Raw genomic sequence first — 20,575 nt, forward strand, 5'->3', positions numbered from 1 at the left:
TTTTTTTTCTGGTCATTACACTTTTAGAATTGAAATTATGTAAAACTTTATTATCCACTTTTTAAAGGGTTAGTTTTCCCAGAAACGAAAATTGCCATTAATTACTTACCCTCATTTCGTTCCAAACCCATAAGACCTTTGTTCATCTTCAGAACACAAATTAAGATATTTTTGATGATATCCGATTTGGAACCTACATAGACAGCAACAAAACTTCCTAGTTCAAGTCCCAGAAAGGTAGTAAGGACATTGTTACAATAGTCGATGTGACATGTTATTTTTATATTTATTCATTCAATTTCTTGAATACTCATGCTAAATACACCTATTGTACCTGAAAATAAAGCACTGTTTTTAATATTATGTGTAGTTGTAATGTGTATATTTTGTCATTCTTTTATCTTTTTTTATTTAAAAAAATAAGAACAATGATTTTTATCTTCACCCTCGTTGGCCTAAATATCTGCCATCATTTTTTTTTTGTTACCTTGAAAGGTTATATCTTTATAATAGGGAAATTAGTTTGTCTGTAATGCTCAGACATCTTGCAAAATATTGTGATAAAATCATGAATCGTGATATAAAAAAAAGTGATATGATATTTTTTCCATATTGCCCACCCCTACTATAAAAATACTTCAACAAAAAAATAACAACGTTATTTAACAATTTCTTCTCTTCCATGTCAGAATTTGACACGTGTTCATGACATTACCACACACAAGCGTTTGTAATGATGTCATTCCTATGTTCCTGGGCCTTGAACGTGGTTCCGTTGCTGCCCATGCAGGGTCAGAAAACTCTCGGATTTCATCAAAAATATCTTCATTTGTGTTCCGCAGATGAACAAAGGTCTTATCCTCATTTCGTTGCGAACCCATGAGTAATTAATGCCAGAATTTTGGGGTGAATTATCCCTTTATCGTTGGTGGTCATAACATGAAAACAAATATCAGCTAATCATTATTGGCCATTGTTGATTTGTTTGCAATTATGATTTCCAAATGTGTTCACCTTTCTGAAACGTAGACTGCCTTAGAGTGACACGTATCTCATTTGAGACATGGCCTACAAAAATGTATCCACGTATGGGTTGTGATGACAGTTCAGGCACAGTGTGAACGACCTACGTTTGTGAGGAAATGTTAACTGTCAGTAGAGATGTTCCGATACCCTTTTTCTCTTCCCGATACCGATTCCGATACCTGGGCTCAGGGTATCGGCCGATACCGAGTACTGATCCGATACCTGGGTGTATATCTGTATATACAGCTGTATATACTACTAGCCCTGTGTAAATTGCTAGAATTTTTTTATGGTGTGCTTCAGACAGATCCCTCAATAAAACATGAACAAATACATGGTGAACTACTGTATTTATTACAGTATTTTTATTATCTAACATGAATTTGACAGTATTATTTATTTTCTTATGCAAAAAAGAACTTCAAATGCAGCCAAAAATCTAACACCGCAAACTAAAAAAGGTATTTAAGTTTTACAATATAACTGTATAAAAAAACTGCAACAAAAAAGATCTATTAATCAGATAATCTCTTTACAACAAAACAAGTAAAAAACAAGCAACCATCTAGGCATAATTATTATTATTATAGAGACGTATTATTATTACTGTAGGCTACAACAGTAGCTTTATATATTGTCAATTTACTCATGTAAACCAAACATTTATTTTAATGGGCTGCCATGAAGATCTTTGAGTGTCTGTGTTTATGATATGACAGTATTCTCAAATGAAATGGTAAATTCTCATGAAGTGACGGTTTATGCGTTCGTGTCCTCATGACACACAGCAGAGACTACAAAACAGCGAGCTCTCGCGCATCTGTGCCAGTCACCCACAGAGATGTAGATTTTGCGGGAGTAATATTTAAATAGTATTTTGCAGTTTAATATTCACAGACACTAGTATATATTCGGCTACTGTCTGGAGCCCTGCGCTTTGACTTACACGGAAGTGACTGAACGCAGCTGCCGGTACTGAATATACTCGAGAGTCTGTAACTACCGGTACTACAGAGACATACTGCTAACCACTGATCTATAATATAGTAGCGGCTTCACTGTGTTTTGGCAGTTTAGAATGTGATGAGTGATCCAGTCATATATAGATAAGGGCTGCTAACGCGTTTTCATTTCTTCTTCGCTGCTCTAAACAGGGGTTGCTTGTGGCAACACAGCACAACTTCCTGTGTTTTCAATGCATTTTGAGCAGCGAAGAAGAACCGTGCAGCGGTTAGGCAAAGCTTGCGGTCATAACTAGGTCTTTTTTAAGAAAATGGTATCGGATCGGTATATGGGTTCATGTACTCGCCGATGCCGATGCCAGAATTTGTTGTGGTATCGGAGATATTTCCGATACTAGTATCGGAATCGGAACAACTCTAACTGTCAGTCAACATATTGGCACTTTTGGCAATTGGAGTCTTTCCCAGAGAGCTCAAGGAGGCTTCATGCACAATAAAACACTGTTAATCAGACGCCTCTGCTTATTGTGGAGCACTTCATGTCTGCTGGGAGAGATGGCGTTAGTTAATGAACCACGGCGAGCATGTTTATTCAATCCAGCATTATACAGAATCATCTGTCATTCATAAGTTTTCTCGAAGACATTGCAAAAATTGGTCAGTTTAAATGATAACGCTCAGTTTACAAACATTTTAGTTTACCTTCATTTTTTTTGTTGTGTGAGGGGTTATTCACACAATTTGTTTATTCAATTGCACTATTTTTCAATCGTTTTGTATTTACAAGTTTATTTATAAGCCATTATTTAAAAGCATTTCAGTTTGTAGACCTTTTGTTCCTTAAAGGCAGGGATAAGAAGCTATCTTAGGTCAATTTCTAAAAATACCCTTCAAGGCAGACTATTCCCAAAAATGCATCCCGTATGAATGGCTCCTTATTTTTTTAGCCATTGAATTTTGTGTTGTCACTGACAGGCTTGAGGAAAACAATAGAATCCATTTGAAGTCATGTCACGTACATTAATAATGTGGACGTGTCTGTCAAGCCTGTCGGAAGATTTCTTCCTCTGTCAGGAATGACACATAGGGGGTGCCTAGGGAAAGTGAGTCCCTACAGGATGTGTTGTAAAAGTACACACGCTCACAGTTATAGCACAATCCTGGCAGCTGTTTGATGGCAGTTGAAAAGGTTGACTGCTTCAGGGGACAAAACTGGCATCCCAAGGTCAGCCTGGGTCAGCCGAGATGTCCCAAGCAGGATTTGGACACTTTCACTTGACGTCTTTGCTTTTGGAAATGCTGTTTGTGACATGTGGAATCTGTGCTCTGATCCGAATGTGATTTTTAGCAGTCTGTGTCACTCTCCCCTCATGTTTTATTCAGAGTCGTCACCATCTGCATGCTCCCTCTCAGCTTCTTTTCCACATACATCTTTAGAATGAGTTTCTGCAGTGAACGTCTCTCACAAGACTGCTATCAATAAAAGGATTTCCACTTTGAAATGCATCCAATGCTGTTTACTGGATATATTTGGTTCGCTCATTCTCTCCAGGCAGAGTGACTCCTTTTATTGTCATTGATTTTCTGATTCGATTCACAAAGTATTGACAGGGTTTAGTTTGGATTTTTATTTGATATTGATTTATTCTGACTCTGAAGTCACATTTCAAAAGTCAAAAGAATTAGCCATCTACAATTGTTATTTCCCATGCATAGGCCATTTTTTTATCATGTTACTTTATTGGCCTTTCGGTGCTCTGTTAATCTAATACATAATTACCTTGATTGTCTATTTAACCTTCCTTGCATGAAAAGGGGAGACCCACAGTTGAATTTAAACGATTTAAGGATATTTTTTCTGCCTCTGCTCCTATAGTGCTAGAGAACTCCCACTAGAGGGTGGGAAGGTCACAAGTTTGTTCTGCCCATTGCTTTTTAAGGTTGAATGAAGGCCAGTGTCAGCCCATGAGGCTTTGGCTAACATTACCCATCTGTGCGTGAAATGAATCAGACGGCGGGCATGAACAAGTAAATCCTTCGATCTTTCTTCTTCTGCCCTCATCTCACAACAGCGCTATGCTTAAAGATGCATATTTTCATCATATTATCTTGTTTTTTACTCTTTCTATATGTGTCATTCTGACACTTTTTACTACTTCTCAACGTTCATGAACAGGTCTGCAATAGCGCCCTTCAATTAAGAGATATTTAGTGAGCTTGATACGCTTTTGAAGGCATATCACCTCTGGGTCTCCCAATCATTTCGACCTGAAAGAATCAACCATTGTGAGCTTCTCCCTAATCTCATGTTATTGTGAGGCTCAGAAAGGAACTTATGCAGGGATTAAGTACTAAGGTAATGACAACATCAATGGAGGTCTTAGAATGTTTCACATCTCGAAGAGAGCATTTAGACCCGACCTTTAAACCCTTCCATTAGCTGATCCATGCTCAGACCTGCACTCTAAAATGCTGCTGTTCTTGTAATAACAGTACATCAGGCCTGTCATAATGGAAAATTGACAAGTAGGCAAGATAAGGCTTTCAAAATGCCATGAGCTCTACATTCACTATTATAGCAGAGACATTGTGGATGAGTATGTAACATTCCTGTCTACTCTAATCTGAGATCAGATGAAGAATGAATAGATTTTCTAAGATCACCTGCCATTGGCAAAAAAAAATTGTTGAATTTGGCACCCCTAAATGCCACCATAAAACTTCACAATTAACTTTTTGCTATAACAACTCTCCCCTGAAGCAACTTAAATACCTTGCTCATGGCTGAAGGTGATCATCCTTGTAAGGATAGAACCTGGAACCTGCAACCAAGTGCCAGTCATCAGCTCCAGTGTTGGTTTTTCTACTCCAAGCAGAACTGCCATCTTGAATGAGGAAGAGTCTAGAGCCGAAGGGACGAAAATAGACCTACTTTGTAGAACTTGCTAAGGGCAGAACAAATGTAGACCTTGCAGATGTGATAAATTAGTAAAGGGAGAGCTTCATTCAACCGTGACAGGGAGACTGTGGGCACTGGAAAAGAGGGTGGAACATTCAAGAAGACTGAATTTACGTTTGTGTGGGTTGGTTTGTTTGTGAAGGTGTGAAACACTTGACTCAGCAATCCTGCATCACTTCTCAATGCCGTAGTTCAAATAACTGTGAAAACACAACCGTTTAACCTATCAGCATCCTCCCATCTCTACTGAGAGGCTGTTTCAGTCGTCTGAAGCATTTGTATATAGCAGATGTAGTGTCTGGACAGCCTTTTTTCTACCCAGGCAATGGACTAGCTTCCAAAGAGGAGCTACCATATTGCAACAAACTGGCACAGCCCTGGTTCCAGAAAAAGCCTCAAGCAGTTCACTCTCAAATGGATGCACAAGTAAGGATTTTAAGATGTTCTGCCTGGATTGCTCATATACACACACTTTTAAGACTACTTTGAGTCTGCTTTCACTGCAGAAGTAGATCATTTTTAACAATGAAAATACTGTCATCACTTATCCTCCCTTACATATTAGGACTGCACTGGCCTCTCAGTTTTTTTTGTATGACATAACTAAATGAGGATATTGTCCTTACAAAATAACACAATAAAAGTGATGTGTTCAAGGACCATTCAAAAGCTTTATGATGAACTGACCAAAATTTAAGTTATTACAGACCATTTTTTAAATGAATAGACCAAGGCTGCATTTACCTGTACATTGGCAGACACATCTGTGCCTACATCTTACACAGGTTGGAATTTCATGCACGTGTGTAAACACACAAATCCAAATGGGATGTATTTAAAAGATCGGATCTGTGCATTAAGACATGCAATGTAAATCGTAAAGGGTTAGTTCACCTAAAAATGAAAATTCTGTCATTAATTACTCACCCTCATGTCATTCCAAACCTGTAAGATTCATCTTCAGCACACAATATTTTTGATGAAATCCAAGAGCTTTCTGACCCTGCATAGACAGCAATGCAACTACCACATTCAAGGATCAGAAAGGTAGTAAGGACATCAAAAATAGTCATCTAAATTTGTGTTCTGATGACTCCAACATAAAAAAAAAACAATTGAACATGATGAGCACGAGTAAAAAATACATTTAAATTTTTTTAATTTTACACTTAATATTTGTGGGTGAACTGTTCCTTTAAGGGAAGTCATCATGCAGCCATTAGAAATGACTCCCATTGCAGCTCTGCACCTACCGCAGCATTTACCATACAAATGGAATTGAACCAAGGAAGAAATAAGACACAAAGTTATATTTTGGCATTGTGAGCTGGACAGGAGAAAGAGTGACTGCAGCAAATGCTCAGCTCTGCCTAGGTACAGAGACGCTAAGAGCTTGGCACAGGCTCAGTGTATAAAGCTGGCTTTTACTGCAGTGGTTTATCTGAAAACAATCTCAGGAGAGACTCACACCTGGAACACTGCCACAATCCTCATAACATACAGGCGCAAACCATCACAACATTATTACTCCTTGACGCTTCACATTACAGCGCTTACTCCAAAGTACCAGATGGAATATTATGAAATATAGTGAATTAGTCCTAATTATACCATCTCCTTGTTATGGTCTTAATTACAATGCACTTGGCTCATGAATAATAACTGTTACTGCATTGTGAATTTCACAACTCCAAAAAAGCAGAGAATTATTTTGTAAAGGAACTCTCCTCATGCGGATTCATATGCCCCTGCTAAAGAATACTGCCTCTGTTCTGCAGTTTTGCAAAGAGCAGTTGCCCTTAATCCAAACTCAGTCTTCCGCTGAGGATGCAGGATGTCTAATTACAGGTATGGCGACTACATAGCTAATTAAAGCCCCACCCGCTAGCTAGATTGCTCTGGATTTTTGTATTTCCTGAAACAGTGATGAATCTGTTGAATGTGCATTGATTGCCTCAGGTGGCAGACAGACTGGATAAACAAGTCTGGGTCTTCAAATTGTGGGAGCTGTGAATTCCCAGGATGCACCATTCCCTGAAGAGATAGCATGTGTTTGCTCATCAGTACACAATCAGAGAGGCAATGTCATATTTGATAGGACGTTTAGATCCTATTTGTATGGACTTTATTACATTTTTTTTGATGGCCTCTTCTAAAAAAAAATAGACTGTTTTGTCAGTGTTTGAGGATTTCTGAGAAAGAATCATCCTAACAGTCCCCATATCTACTGATTGGCTTCATCACTTTGTCTCCTCTCCACCAATAAGCTGGTGTGTGGTGGGTGTTCTGGCACACTATGGCTTCTGTCACATCATCCAGATAGATGCCTCACACTGGTGGTGGATGAGGATACTCCACTTCACAATGTAAATTGCTTTGAGTGCCAGGGAAAGCACTATATAAATGTAATGAATTATTATTATTCTTATTATTATTGTTGTTTATTTCAAGACCACATGTTTGCCGCTAGATGAACACTGAATTTATCTGACCCTCCTTTTCTCCTTTCTCTCCCTCTTAGCAGAACCACAGGGACAAACCAAACAATGGATATGTAATCCTTAACGTGTGAAAACATGGCCACCACTGCTAAATGAAAATCACGACATCAAAAAAAGGAGTAATCCACAGGGTTGCCCCCTATTACGTGCTTTTCATGAGACAAACCTCAGACAAAGAAAGCCCCCCTGCTGCGTTGCATGAAGAACAGGCTCAAGACCACAGAGAAATACACTCACGTATGACGAGTGAGCCTTCTTTGAAAGGTTTTATTCTACCATGATGTGTTTTAGACCAAAGTGATCTAGCTCAGCCATCCAATAATAAGGAGATAAATAGGGTGATTCCGTAGAGTGAAGAATCAGAGGGTGTTTTTGATGAGATGTTCCTTCTCCACTACTGGAAAGAATTGAATGCAACATATATGGATTTTTTTATTTAGTTTTTAATGAACCGCCCCAACCCGCCCGCAAATAAAGTAACAATTTCTTCACCCACCCCAACCCAACCAGGGGTCCGCGGGTTATGAGACGACCCACGCATCACTAGTTGGAACCTACAATGACAATTTTTCCCAGTGTCAAGGCAGTAGAATGGCATCCGCACAATGGCAATGGGAGTCTCTCGGGAGTTCTGTTATCACCCTGGGGTGAAATGGCACACACCCCCACTGAATGAATGAATTACTGACATGCACTTGGGTATCATTGTGGCCAACTGTTCAATTAACTCTAGCCCCATTAATGCTATTAGCTGCTGATCCAGACAGCACTGGTTGGCTAGGCTGGTGTTGGTGGTGAATTAGAGAGTGTTGTAATCCTCTCAGCTTTTTGTCAGTGCCATGCCAGTAACATGTGACCACAGTGCCCCTTCCGTCTTGTGGAATTATCGCAAGGAATTTTCAGGAAAGCCACTCGAGGGTTTCCATCCACACCCCACTGGTGCAGCGTTGCTTTTGTTCATTCTTACACCAATGAAAACTCATGCTTATTTTAAAGGCAGACTGAATCCCCGCCCCGTTCCCATTTTGGAATGAGACAGTCATAGACCAAGGATTCCTCACCTTGCTGCCAGTTCCTTTGAACTTTGTGTCTTTCTCACTTCCCAGTGTGTATTCCCCCACCCTTGCTCTCTCTCTCTCTCTCTCTCTCTCTCTCTCTCTTTCGTACTTAGCCTGTGCACATTCTCCTTACCTACACGTGCATGCAAGCATGCACAAAAACCCATTCAGCTGAGGACACTTCTACATACGGGTTTCTTAAAGGAGACGGGTGCACCGGAGAAGACTGATATTTGACCCATCCTCTCCAGCTGACTGCGATCCGCTGCTTCCCCCCGCACCCCTCCTCCTCTCCCTCTCCGCCTCTGTCTCGCTCTTTCTCTCTCTCTCTCTCTCTCTGAGATCCTTTGGAGCCGTGCTCTTTGTGAAACAGAACACACACCTTCTCTCACACACAGACACACACGCACGCTGGCTGAGTGCAGCGGTCTGCGCCTGTATCAGTGGGACTGCACACGGTGGGCAGGCATGGAGCGCTTCCTTGGCTTTGTCAAGCAGATCCGGAGGTCCAGGAGACGCAAGGGCAAAAAGTACCGTCCGGAAGAGGATTATCATGAGGGTTACGAGGATGTCTATTACTATGCTTCTGAGCACCTACACCGTAAGTGCTCCCACTAGCTGGCTGGGAAGGGAGGAAATAAGGGGGGGGGGGGGATTAGATCTCTGGTATCAGTCATTGTTTTACTATTGCCATCATAGCAACTCATGTTTGAGCCATGAATGAATGGTTTACCTGCAGACCATAAACTCCTAGAGGGACTTCAGCATACGGCAGCTGAGGTTCATTGTCAGTGCAAGTGTGTTTATAAGGGTGTATTCGCCCCACTACCCTTGTCTTGATGGATGGCCTCAGTCGGTCACCATTTGTTTCTATTGATTTAGAGTGTGTTTAATGCTACATTGGCCATTAAATGCGCACTAGAGTGGACATTTATGGTCATACTGGTGTACCCTGCTGAGCTGCTTCTGTTTGAGTGCTACTTGGTGTGTTTGGATAGCACACTGCCCTTTAATTGCAGGTGAGAAGTTTGAGTGTGTCCCTGTGTGTATCTGTGTAAAATGGGGCATAGTTTTCAACAGCATAGCGGTCTCGGGTAGCTGTAATGCTAGTTTTCAAAAATGCAAGCACTGGCTAGCATATTTCTCAACCTTTGCTTTACTTTTGTTTATTATGAAGCATCCATGCACACTGCATACACCCTGGTGTTGTTCTTACAGGATAATGCTACCCTTTGTTGTCTCAGAGTTTCCCTATATACAGAATGATAATTAGCATTGTGCTCTCTTGGTTCTCCCCTACCTGTTTTGAAGTTGGCAGGTTCCCGTTCACAAGATGCCCCCAGGGCAGAATGGGTAATGACAGGGAAGCGGACCAGGAATCCTGTAATCCTCATTCCATGGCTCTCCTAGCGAAAGATGGACAATCCAAAAGTGGCTGAATGCAGGTGTTAGCAATGCTTTGTTGCTATATTTTCTTTTGCATTATTATGCATTTAGAGAATTGAGAATGTTTTATGCACTTTGTATGAAAGTTTTGAATCAAGGAAGATGGGATTCAAAATATCGATAATGTTGACGTTTCAAAAGTATGCTAATGTAACTTAAATGTTCAGTGTGTGTGGGTCACGTTTTGTCTACAGTCAACAAAACAATAACAAAGTGAATAAAAATCTTCAGCATGATAAAAAAATTAGTTAGTGTAGTTTCATTATTAAAGTATAGCTTCAGTTTTTCCATGGAATGCCAGGAATTTCCACAGTGCTGAATCAGTGGAGGCATGTAAGTCAGACAAAGCAGTACCCAAGATACTCACTCATCACCATTAGCAATAGTGATGTAGTCATCACCGCCACGCATGAAAGCGCTGATTTGCACAAACAACCTTTGTGAGAATTTAAACCTGCAAAGCTGCAGTGTTCTCAGACGTTGCTAGCTTGAATCGAGGATGACTGGTGGAATTAATTGTGCGACTGAAGCCATGTTTCATCCCCACGTTTGCTTTGGTTTGGTTTTTGCAGGGAGGCGTTAATAAAATTGAAATTGTTTTTGATCAGCGAGTTGTTATGATTGTGATGTCAGCTGAACGCTGCAACCTGTTCCCTAAATGGCTTCTTTCTTTCAAGCGTGATTTTAAATGTCGGGTATTCACTCTGATATGCAGTAGCAAAATGCTCTGTACGAAACCTAGAATTAGACACCTAATTGGCCCAGCTGGAGTCCAACTGAGTCACTCTGAGAAATTGAGGAGTAAATGCCATATGGAATATTTTTAGATTAGAGGGAAATGTAGAGATGTCACTTACATTTCCTGTTTGGTTTAATGCTTCAGGTGTGTGTTAAATGTAATTTGACTTTGAGCAAGCAATGCTGCTTTTAAAACGTAATGGCAGCTAGGCATGCACAAAGGGATCAACTGCTAATTAACCCATAGCAAAAGCCTGGAAATGTCACACATGGACTCCCCGAGACCAACCACTCCCCCATTTGCTAGGGTCCCTCGTTTCGCCTCTGCCTCTCTCTTCATCATTTCTGCCTTCCTCATGTATAATTCAGGGTCAGGTTTTAGTGTGTCCATTCTCGTCATTTATCAAAATCTCCCTCACGTGGCCTGCTGTCACTCCTTCTATGATACACATGATTTTTATACCAGTGGGTTCACTGCAGGACCCACGCTTTGGGGGAGGACTGCATTTTGATAAATGGATCATCTCTACATAACAAAGAGTAGTGTAGAGGCAGAATATGTTTGTTTGATGTATTCGGGGACTGTAGGACGTTCTGGTGAAGGTGACTCAGTGTAATGTGCCTACGGTTGTCAGTCCTGTTGTATTTGCACTTTTTTTTTTTTACACACAGTTTGGCTATAAATGCCTTTTATTTTTTAGGACTCACGTTAACATTTCGAGAGTGAAGTGGGTTAATCTTTTATGTGTCGAACCTTAAGCTTTTCCAGTTTGAAAGTCACATGTTACTGGTTAAAGCTGTCCATCTCAAACTGATTATAAAGCTAGTCCGGAATGCTTCAAACCCTAGCATCCCTACTTTCCATTTATTTTCTCAATAAATGGCCACATTTGTATACCCTTTTCTTCTGCAAACTGTTATTTTCCATAGCATAATAGTGTATAAAATGCTGTTTTAAATGCTGGCTATTGTTCTTGTAGAGACTCCCTATATGAAACATTAGCCACCTTCTCTTAGCTCAGGGCAAGTGGCCTTACCCTGCTGTGAGGTTCCCAGAAACCTAATGCACAGTATCCATTTCGCTTATTTGTTTTTCACTTGTTCACTGGAGTAGATTTGAGTATCAGTGCAGTTCCAGTTGTTATAAAATGCAGTGGAGCACCAGTCAAAATCAACATGACATCAAAATTGATGCTATTCACTGTCATAAACCTATACAAACATTTTAAGCTTTTGTAAGCTTTTATCATATTAACTTGATACGTCTCTGAAGTGGCTTTTATCTGACATCACCAATCCCTTTTTTAATTTTTCAACCCCTTCCAGCCAAATATTTTGTTCATAATAATGTATTATATATTTTAGAAAGATGTCACATTACAGAAGTTAAATTGCTTGTAAAAGTTTTTTTTTTTTGGTGGCATTTGTTGTATGCTATGCAATTCACAACATAGCATCATCTCTATATCTAAAATTACTTTTTCTTTTTTTCTTGCTCAAGTCTGGGAAAATAAATTAATAGCTAGTCACAGGTTAAATTACAGCAATGTGACACTATATAATGTATGCAAAATAGCTGTCATTGAAATATTGTGTTATTAATAATATAGATTGAAGTGGCAAATACCGCTTTTTACTTGGTAAAGAGCAATACCTTTTGTGCAATTTAAAGGTTTTGCTTGGATTCATCAAACAGCCACCAACACTGCTGTGACAGAATGTGTTTGGTTCCCAAAAAGAAAGTGGCAGCATTTCTAAGAGACATCTCGAAGGAGTTGGGAGCTAAATCAAGGATCTGCCTCATATCAAAGCAAAGATTCCTCTAGTAGGTCACATGAAACCCTGAAGGAAAAAATAAATGTATACCAAATGTCTTCGTTTTGACAGTTAAAGTTAAACAAAATGTTTCCATCTGATAAAATACTTGTTTTGTCCAAACTATAACCGAAGTCCCCCTTCTTTTTTCCCTCCTAAAAAAATCCACAGCTGTGTGTATATCTAATGTAATGCTGTGTATCGATGCAAACGCTAAACGAATTGTATCACTAGATTTTGATTTCCAAAGACATTCAAGCAGGCACAAATTAACATCCGCCTATAACCCTCTCAAAATCCTTCTGGAAAGAAGGCAGAAATTCTTGAAATATGGTTATGGGGCACGTCAGTTGCGCAGTGGCAGCTTTTTTAGGCCTGCGGTTGCTAAAGAAAGATGTAGTCTGGTATTTTAGCGAGCTGCTCACAGTTAGTAGGTGATAATGAAGCCTGACTGTCCCTCCACAATCCTCTCTCCTCCCCAGTCACCAATCACAGTCAGCTGATCTTTCTCTACGCATTAGCAATCACGCCAAAAAGAGATAGTTACCTAAGGCCTTCTGCTGAATAGCATGAGGATACTGTCTCATCATTCTCATTTGGGATAAAATTAGATGAAAGTACTTGGCACACTTTCTGGATTCAATCTTTTTTTTAAATTGTATATATATATTTTTAATTTATTTTGCAGTTGCACGTTACACACTACTCTCTCTCTCTTGAGTCTTGATCACTGCTTAATATTATTCTCTACTTTCATTAGCCTCTTTGAACTATTCATCCTTGCACTGGATCAGGTCACAGCTAGTCATGGTCATCCTTTGATAAAAGTAATTGACTAACATTTCTTTCTTTCTTTCTGAACATTATGATCTAAACCTAATTTATTTATTTATTTAGAACAAAGGCATCATGGCCACTGGCCACTCATTTCACTTTGAATCTTATCTTTTTGAACAAGTTTTGAATGGTCCAGTACATAAAACCGATAAGGGCTGCTTTCCCCAATAGCACTGCATGCCAAAGTAGATTGTAGAGACTATTGGTGCCAGTAGTTTCTACAATGTACTTGGGTTTATGCTTTTGGGAAATGCTGCATTGAATGATTTGTTCAGATATTGGGCTGATCCAGTTTTCACAACTTAGTGAGTGACTTAGTCACTCACAATGAATAAAAGCCCACTGCAATTCCACACATATGCTATCATATTACTACAGACTTGGAAGATGGCACACATTAGGTCATAAAAAATGTGTAGGCCTTAATAAGAATGTCATAAAATCGTAAATATTTATATTTATTGTTGTTGTTTTTTTTTGTGCCGCATGACATCTCCAGTCCTCATTGGTATTCATCATGTAAAAGAGCAGCCAGGGTATTATTCTGAATTTTTATTTTTGTGTTCCACAAAAAAAGTTATAAGTTAAGTTTGGATCAGTGAGATGGTGAATAAATAAGGACATATCATTTTCAGATGATCTATCCCTAGTTATTTTCAGCAGGGCACAGAGTACCTTCCAAAAGCTCTAGCAAAAACAACACCTAATTTGTCCTTATCGCTTATTCATTATTACCTTTTCTCTTTGCTTTTTTTTTTCTTTCTTTTTTTTAGAAAAGAGCTGAGGAAAGTGGCTTACACTTGAAAATGTGGGCACTGTCTGTTAATGCTTGAATTGCAGCGACATTGTTTTTAATGTCTTCACCTTCAGGTGATAAATGTTGCTTCTTGATAAATGTTGTTTCTACCCACAAACTTCAGCCCATCCCATCACACTCGGGCTGTCACATCACGTCACTGCACTTCTCCATTCACAGTGGGCTTAATACTCCCTCCCTACACTGTGTACTGTAAGGCCACCTCATCCTCCCGCTGGAAATGTCCTCGCTGAAAGCAAAAGCGTAACCTATTCTCTCCCCCCTTTCTCTGTATGCGATGGAGCCTTCATCATCAAAGAGGCATGATGAATTCGGATGTGTTGTGTAAGAGCCATTAAGGAATAAATTAAGCATTTATTTCAATGACAGTGCCGTATCAAACCCACAATGAGTATCGCACTCATCTCGGGGTGAGTTTAACATGTGCCAGGCCTCTAAAGTCATGGAATCCTGTTTTTATTTTTTATTTTTTGAATTGATGAGGATAGCACTATTTGTCATTTAGGCTGACATTTTCGGGATAGCCAAGTAAACAACAGCAATATCAACTGCTTGTCTGGTAATGACATCTTAACCCCAGCGATCACGGTGCTCTCCTCTGCAGACACCAAAGCCCCCTGAGAGTTCATCCTCCTTATGACTGTGTCAGATAAACTATCGTGTTATTGTTCAGTTTACAGTCTGTGAGTGCATCTCGGCTTGCAGCAAAACAATGACGTAAACTAATCTTGTTCTGGTTTCTGTGTGTGTGTGTGTGTTTCGGAATTCATGATTTATATTTGCTGGAAATATTAGATTTGTAATTATATTTTTATTAGTTCATTACATTTTATCTCTCTTTATACAAAATTAAACATTCTGCAATCTGTAAATTATACAGCTATAATGTAGCTATAAACTCATTACCACAATTTTGCTGAAAACCAGTGATGTATGATGCAAAACATTACTGATTACTTGCTTGGTGGGTGATAAAAAGAAGGCGAAAGCCCCTGTAAACATACACTAAACGAAGGGCTCAAGCTAAATCTAGGGATTATTCCCAATAATCAGAGAAAGGAATTACTTGGATTAAGATGTTTACATGGCATGAGCAAACCTCTTCAGTCCGTTTTACATGCTACTTGTCATTACTTTTTGATTAAATGCAAAGGAATGTGGTTTGTTTACCGCCATTTGGTCAATTTTCATTTGTATTTAACCACATCACAAAGGTATTCGGTTGAAAAGTTCATTTGCCTGCTTAATGTGTTTCTGAGGGACACGAGTCACACGACCTCCCTTATTTTGTGGGAAACATGCCTAAAATGTGTTGCAAAAAGCCACTATAGTGCAAAATGTCAGAACTCAACATATTTATAGTGATTATGGCGGATCTAATTATGAGCTTAATCACATTATTAAGGTTAAGGGTAATGATCACGGTCTTTTGTTTACATAAACTGTCTTAATCACATAATATGGATGTCACCATTTTTCACATTTTCACCACATGACCTTTTAATTTTTTTCATTTGTATTTTTTTTTTACATATATTTTTTCTCTGTTGTTTTTAAGTTCTAATTTTAATATTTTTTCTTTTATGCATTTTACGTTAAAAAATTTACAAAAATATATAATTATACAGTTCATTGCCCTTGAATCTTTGACAAACATTTAATGCTACTATATATGTTGTAGTTAATTCAGAACTATTTGCTAATGTGTCTATGGTCTGGTTAGATCAGGGACATGTGACCAGGATCCATGATCCTATTCTTCAGCACTCAGTGAAATGGCTTTGCAGATTCTATCACAGCTTTCATCATCAAGCGCTAGACCCTCCTAATAGTCCGTTCTGCCCACAGCCTCTCAGACATATACAGGATGACTAGAAAGATCCCCTACCTCCATCTTCCACTTTTGCACTCCCTTTCACTTGATCAAACTCCTCTTTTATTTCCATCTCTGTCTACCTCCGTTTCTCTGATTTCACCATTCTCATCCATCAGCTCTGATTAGATCAGGGTCCAAATGCATGTGTATACAGCACAGCTATAGTTTTTGCTTGTCACTGTTTCTCTACCCATCTGCTTGAATGGTTTCTGTGTTGATGTTGTTGATGCAGTACTTTATTGTATGTGATGAGTGTGGCAGCGGGTCTCTGCAGAATTAATCTAAATAACTTGTTTTAAAACCAGTAATTTTTATGTTCTTTTTTTAATGTTGTGTGTGTCGTCTTCTATTAAGACTTCTTCTTATATCTGCCTAGGGTTATTTGAAAACTACTTTAGTGGAAGTCTTAAGATATGTGTTAAGCCCTGCTTAGCCCGATTGCTCACGGCATATGGATAAGTGTCAAAGGAGAGTGAATTACACTTGAATTATTGGTTTTGAAAAGCGCATCATTTGGGGACTGTCCAAGTAGTTGCCAGCTTTAGGTGACCCACACCATGTGGTCAGGGTAGGGCAATGTGTACTACACTTCAAAATCATTAAAACTCGGATAATTTACTGGGGAAGTAAATTTAATGTGATTTTATTGAATTGAAATGTTTTTAGTTGAATTTGTTTGTTTGAAGTTTTTGCTTGTAAAAAAGGGTACAAAATATAATTCAAGATGAATTCTCTGAAACGGATCTTATTATTTTATGCAATTATGCAAGGAGATGCTTAAGGAGAGAGATGTTAAAGGATACCAAAATGTTTTATTGCAAAAGACACAAATACTGATTAATAAAATGTTTTATTCTGCAGTGTAGTTAAAGGTCATTGAAACTAATTTTTACGAGTCGCTGAATAATTGCATAATATCACTTGATTGCTCTTTATTTCAGACCTCTCATGTTGATTTATGAGCTCTCAAAGCGTCTCGTCTTAGACACCCACGTTTGTTCAAATTGCATATTGAGTACTGCCTCATAAATTTGTTAGCTTTTAGTATAATCTTTGGTGTCACCCTGCATCACACCAAAATCAGCCCTTTTGCTTTATTAGCTATTCTATTGGATGTTAGTCACAGGCTGCATTTGCAAAATATAACCGAGTTATCTCAGCGCCACAACAAACACAAAGAGTCTCAAAATCGCCCCTAATATGATTAATCAGTGCAGAACTGCTATGGTTCATAAGCTTGCTTTTAGCCAAGGCTGATATTTCAGAAAGGCTGAAAGTGAAGAAGAGACAAAAAGAGAAAAAGAGCAATAGAATTGCAGGTAAGGCTTTAGGAACAGTGCAGGTGTGTTTTAATAAGGAAGTTTCTGAGGAGGGCAGTGTCTGAATTTCTGTACTTTCATAGTACATTTTCTTTGAAGAAATTTCCTTTCAAATCTGTCCTGTTGACACTTTTTTTTTTTATTGACCTATGATGGGCCAACCAAATCACCTGGGTATTCATTTACTGTGTTATTAATTGAGCAGACATCCTGCTTTTTCTATACTTTGAAGAAGCAAATTATGCATATTTATTGTGTAGACAGAGAAGGTTTCTTTTAAGACCATCTGAGCAACTTTGGTCCATGCATTGAAGCTTGTGCCAGAGTTGCACCTGCCAGTGTGTGTGCATGTGAGAGTTTGTGTCTGTGTACCTCTTTCTCTCATACATGCCACGAGACTTTCAGCGCTGTTCCAAAATGTAAGTTAGCACCTAAACCAAAATGGATGTGGAATGCTCTACATAGGCAACAAATGCACTGTACACTGTAATGCACATAAAGTGTACAAGAGACTCCTCTATTGTTTACTGATGCCAATAATACAGTTTATTGATGCATTAGCATGTTGCTAAGCTTACAAAGCAATATATTCTATTTGAATAAAGCACAAAATATATGCCGTATTGAAGCTTGATTTGGCAAAAGGCCTTGTTTTTAATCATATCTCTTTGGTTTCTCTCTGTAGCCACCACTTACATTCAGTTTCTTAACTTTGCCCATTATGTTTTGACTTCTATTATTCAGTGGCTTTCCAGATACGAGGTGATTTATTGCAGTAACTGGCAGGTCAAACCCTTATGACATAGAATAAATGAGAATCCTTTAGTTCTTTTGTCTGAGCACTGCAAATGTCGTTCAGTATGAAGCAGTTGACGTTTTCTCCCTCATTACAACTGTTAAGCTTTGTCATCAGGAGCTACATTGATTAGCATTGTAAAGTAGTCTATAAACCGATTCTGTGCGCCGTGTTAGCACAAGGGAAGCAAGTCTCTAGGGTATTCTTTCTTTTTTGGGAAAACATCACATTGTGGTGAAGCACAGCGGTGCTATGCTAATATCTGTTCCTCTGGTGTGCGCCATTTACACGCTAAATCAGTTTTCAATCTGAACTGAGCAGCCCAACCGTGAGTCATTGCTTCAAAGTTTCTCAACTTCAATCACTATTGTGTCCTGACATACAAGTGCGCAATTCATCCAGCCAAAATAATATCATGAAGTACAGCCTCTTTTCTCGTAAGATCTCTGTACTTTTTTTAATCAGCCAGGAGTTCATTAAAGGAAATTAGCTCAGAGGAAAAATAGCACAGGAGTTCTGTTGTGAAGCTGAGCATAAAAGAGCTGCACTATTGTTACTAGGCTGGCCTAAAACCCATCCTGTTCCCAGCTTTGCTTGATTTCCGTTTGTCTCACACACATGCTAGACAAGATCTGAAATACACTCACAGCTAAGTATCTCTTTCAGTTGTGCAGAGTTAACCCTCCTTTATTGAACTCTTCACAGAGCCAAATGGAATATTCGAACTGGAGAGAAGTCCAGCCTAGGGATGCACTGCCATTAAAATGAGACTTTGTTAATGTTAGCTAAAAAACAGTACAATTGTTTTTATATATTTTGAATATTGGCTTCAATGCAGTGTGTAATGTAGCTGTATGTGAATGCAAATTATCTGCAAAGTTGTAATTCATCATGGGATTCACAAAACACTTGCTCTTCAAAGATTTATTTTTATTGAAGAAACATTGCCCAGTTTATTTGGACCAACTGGGTCCACTGAATTTCAACCTGTAAATATGATAAATAATAGATGATTATATTTTCTATTGGGCATTCAAAATACAGAACTATGGCAATAGGCGTTTCATTTCTGAACACATGCTGTACGCAGTAGGCCAATCACAACAGACCGGGCAATCTGACCAATCATAGTAGGCGCACAGAAAGGAGGGGTTTAGAGAGACTTAGAGTTTCAGAACCATTGGAAAAAGACGTGATATTAAATGCATATTTTGAAAAAATGAAAGTGTTGTTTGATCTTACATGCATGTAAATCGCGACACCCAAAATAACATTAGGAAACTTAATGACATAATGGGGCAGTTTAACTAATGTTGGCAGATATTTGATTTTAAAAATGTTTTTCTAAATGCCGATAAAAGATAAATTCTAGTATTTTATTTTAACTAATGTATAGGTATTTGCTCTTAAGTTTTTTTTTTGTTTGTTTTTTTTTTTTATACTGTTTTGTCTAAATAACCTGAATCTTTATTTTAAATGATAGTGAATTTAGGCTTCAGGACATTATGTAAAATACGAAAATAGATATTAGTTTTGAAGATTTGCAGATTTGAAGTATAAAATTAAAGTACTAAATTATTAGTGTTTAAGGTATTAACTTAAAATATTAGATGATGGCAAATGTAACAAATTGAAATTAAAACAATAAATAAAAATTGACAGCAATGCATTTAAATAATCTAAATAATAATCGTAAAATAATAATGAAAAAGTCTGAAATATCAGCCAGTAATCAATAAGATACAGATACGTCATGCAGTTTAACGCTCACCAGGATCTAAATAGAAGACATTCCAAGAATGTAATGCAACAAGTTCAGTAAAAAATGAACAGGAGATAGTGTACGAGGTTATAGAAATGTGGAAGTGAGATATACAGTAATTCAATACCAAAAAGTATAAGCCATCCATCATTCAAACTGCTTGTTCAATAGGGTTCCAGGGATGTGACTCTAGTATTAGTCATTATAATTTTTAGTGTGATTTAACTAACCATACTTTATATGGTATTAGTGTGCTGTAATTTTGTTTGCTTATTAGTGTATCATGCCATTAGCTGATGTATATTACTTCCTTTTGTAAAGCATTCGATGATGTTTAGAATGCAGTTTTAGAAAGCAGTTGTAGGTATTAGTTAGCAAATTCTAACTAATTTCTCTCACACATTCAGACTAAGTCCACAATGTTGAAGGAGTTTCACCATGTCATTTAATGCACCAATTATGTCTCATCTTGGTGGCTCAATGTGCTTGGAAGCATTGTGTGCACGCAAGTCTTATTGTTAGTGCTTTTTGGGTGAGTGCTCTGGCTTCTGAGTATTGCCTGGGAAAACGTCCCCAACAGTCATGCTGTTTTGTCCATCGGTAGCCTCTAACCCCACTTCCATGTCTAAAAATCACGTCCCTTTGTTAACAGAGGCAGGAGTT

General features: G+C 38.4%; 1 protein-coding gene across 14 annotated transcripts in view; it reads left to right on the plus strand.

The window, feature by feature from the left end:
* Positions 1–20,575, plus strand: part of LOC127956455 (glutamate receptor-interacting protein 1) — a 237,241-nt gene that overhangs the window by 84,088 nt on the left and 132,578 nt on the right. For 2 of the 14 annotated variants that reach the window (XM_052554364.1, XM_052554365.1), the window contains exon 1: positions 8,634–9,107. The exons of 6 other annotated variants lie outside the window; for them this stretch is intronic. In XM_052554364.1, coding sequence (XP_052410324.1) covers positions 8,975–9,107 — 133 coding nt within the window. In that variant the 5' untranslated portion in view covers positions 8,634–8,974. Of the gene's footprint in view, positions 1–8,631; positions 9,108–20,575 lie in introns of those variants that run through there. 6 more of the 14 variants (XM_052554368.1, XM_052554369.1, XM_052554362.1 and 3 more) reach the window with 5 other exon arrangements.

This window comes from Carassius gibelio, chromosome B4 (genome assembly GCF_023724105.1).
Source record: "Carassius gibelio isolate Cgi1373 ecotype wild population from Czech Republic chromosome B4, carGib1.2-hapl.c, whole genome shotgun sequence".
Lineage (NCBI taxonomy): Eukaryota > Metazoa > Chordata > Actinopteri > Cypriniformes > Cyprinidae > Carassius > Carassius gibelio.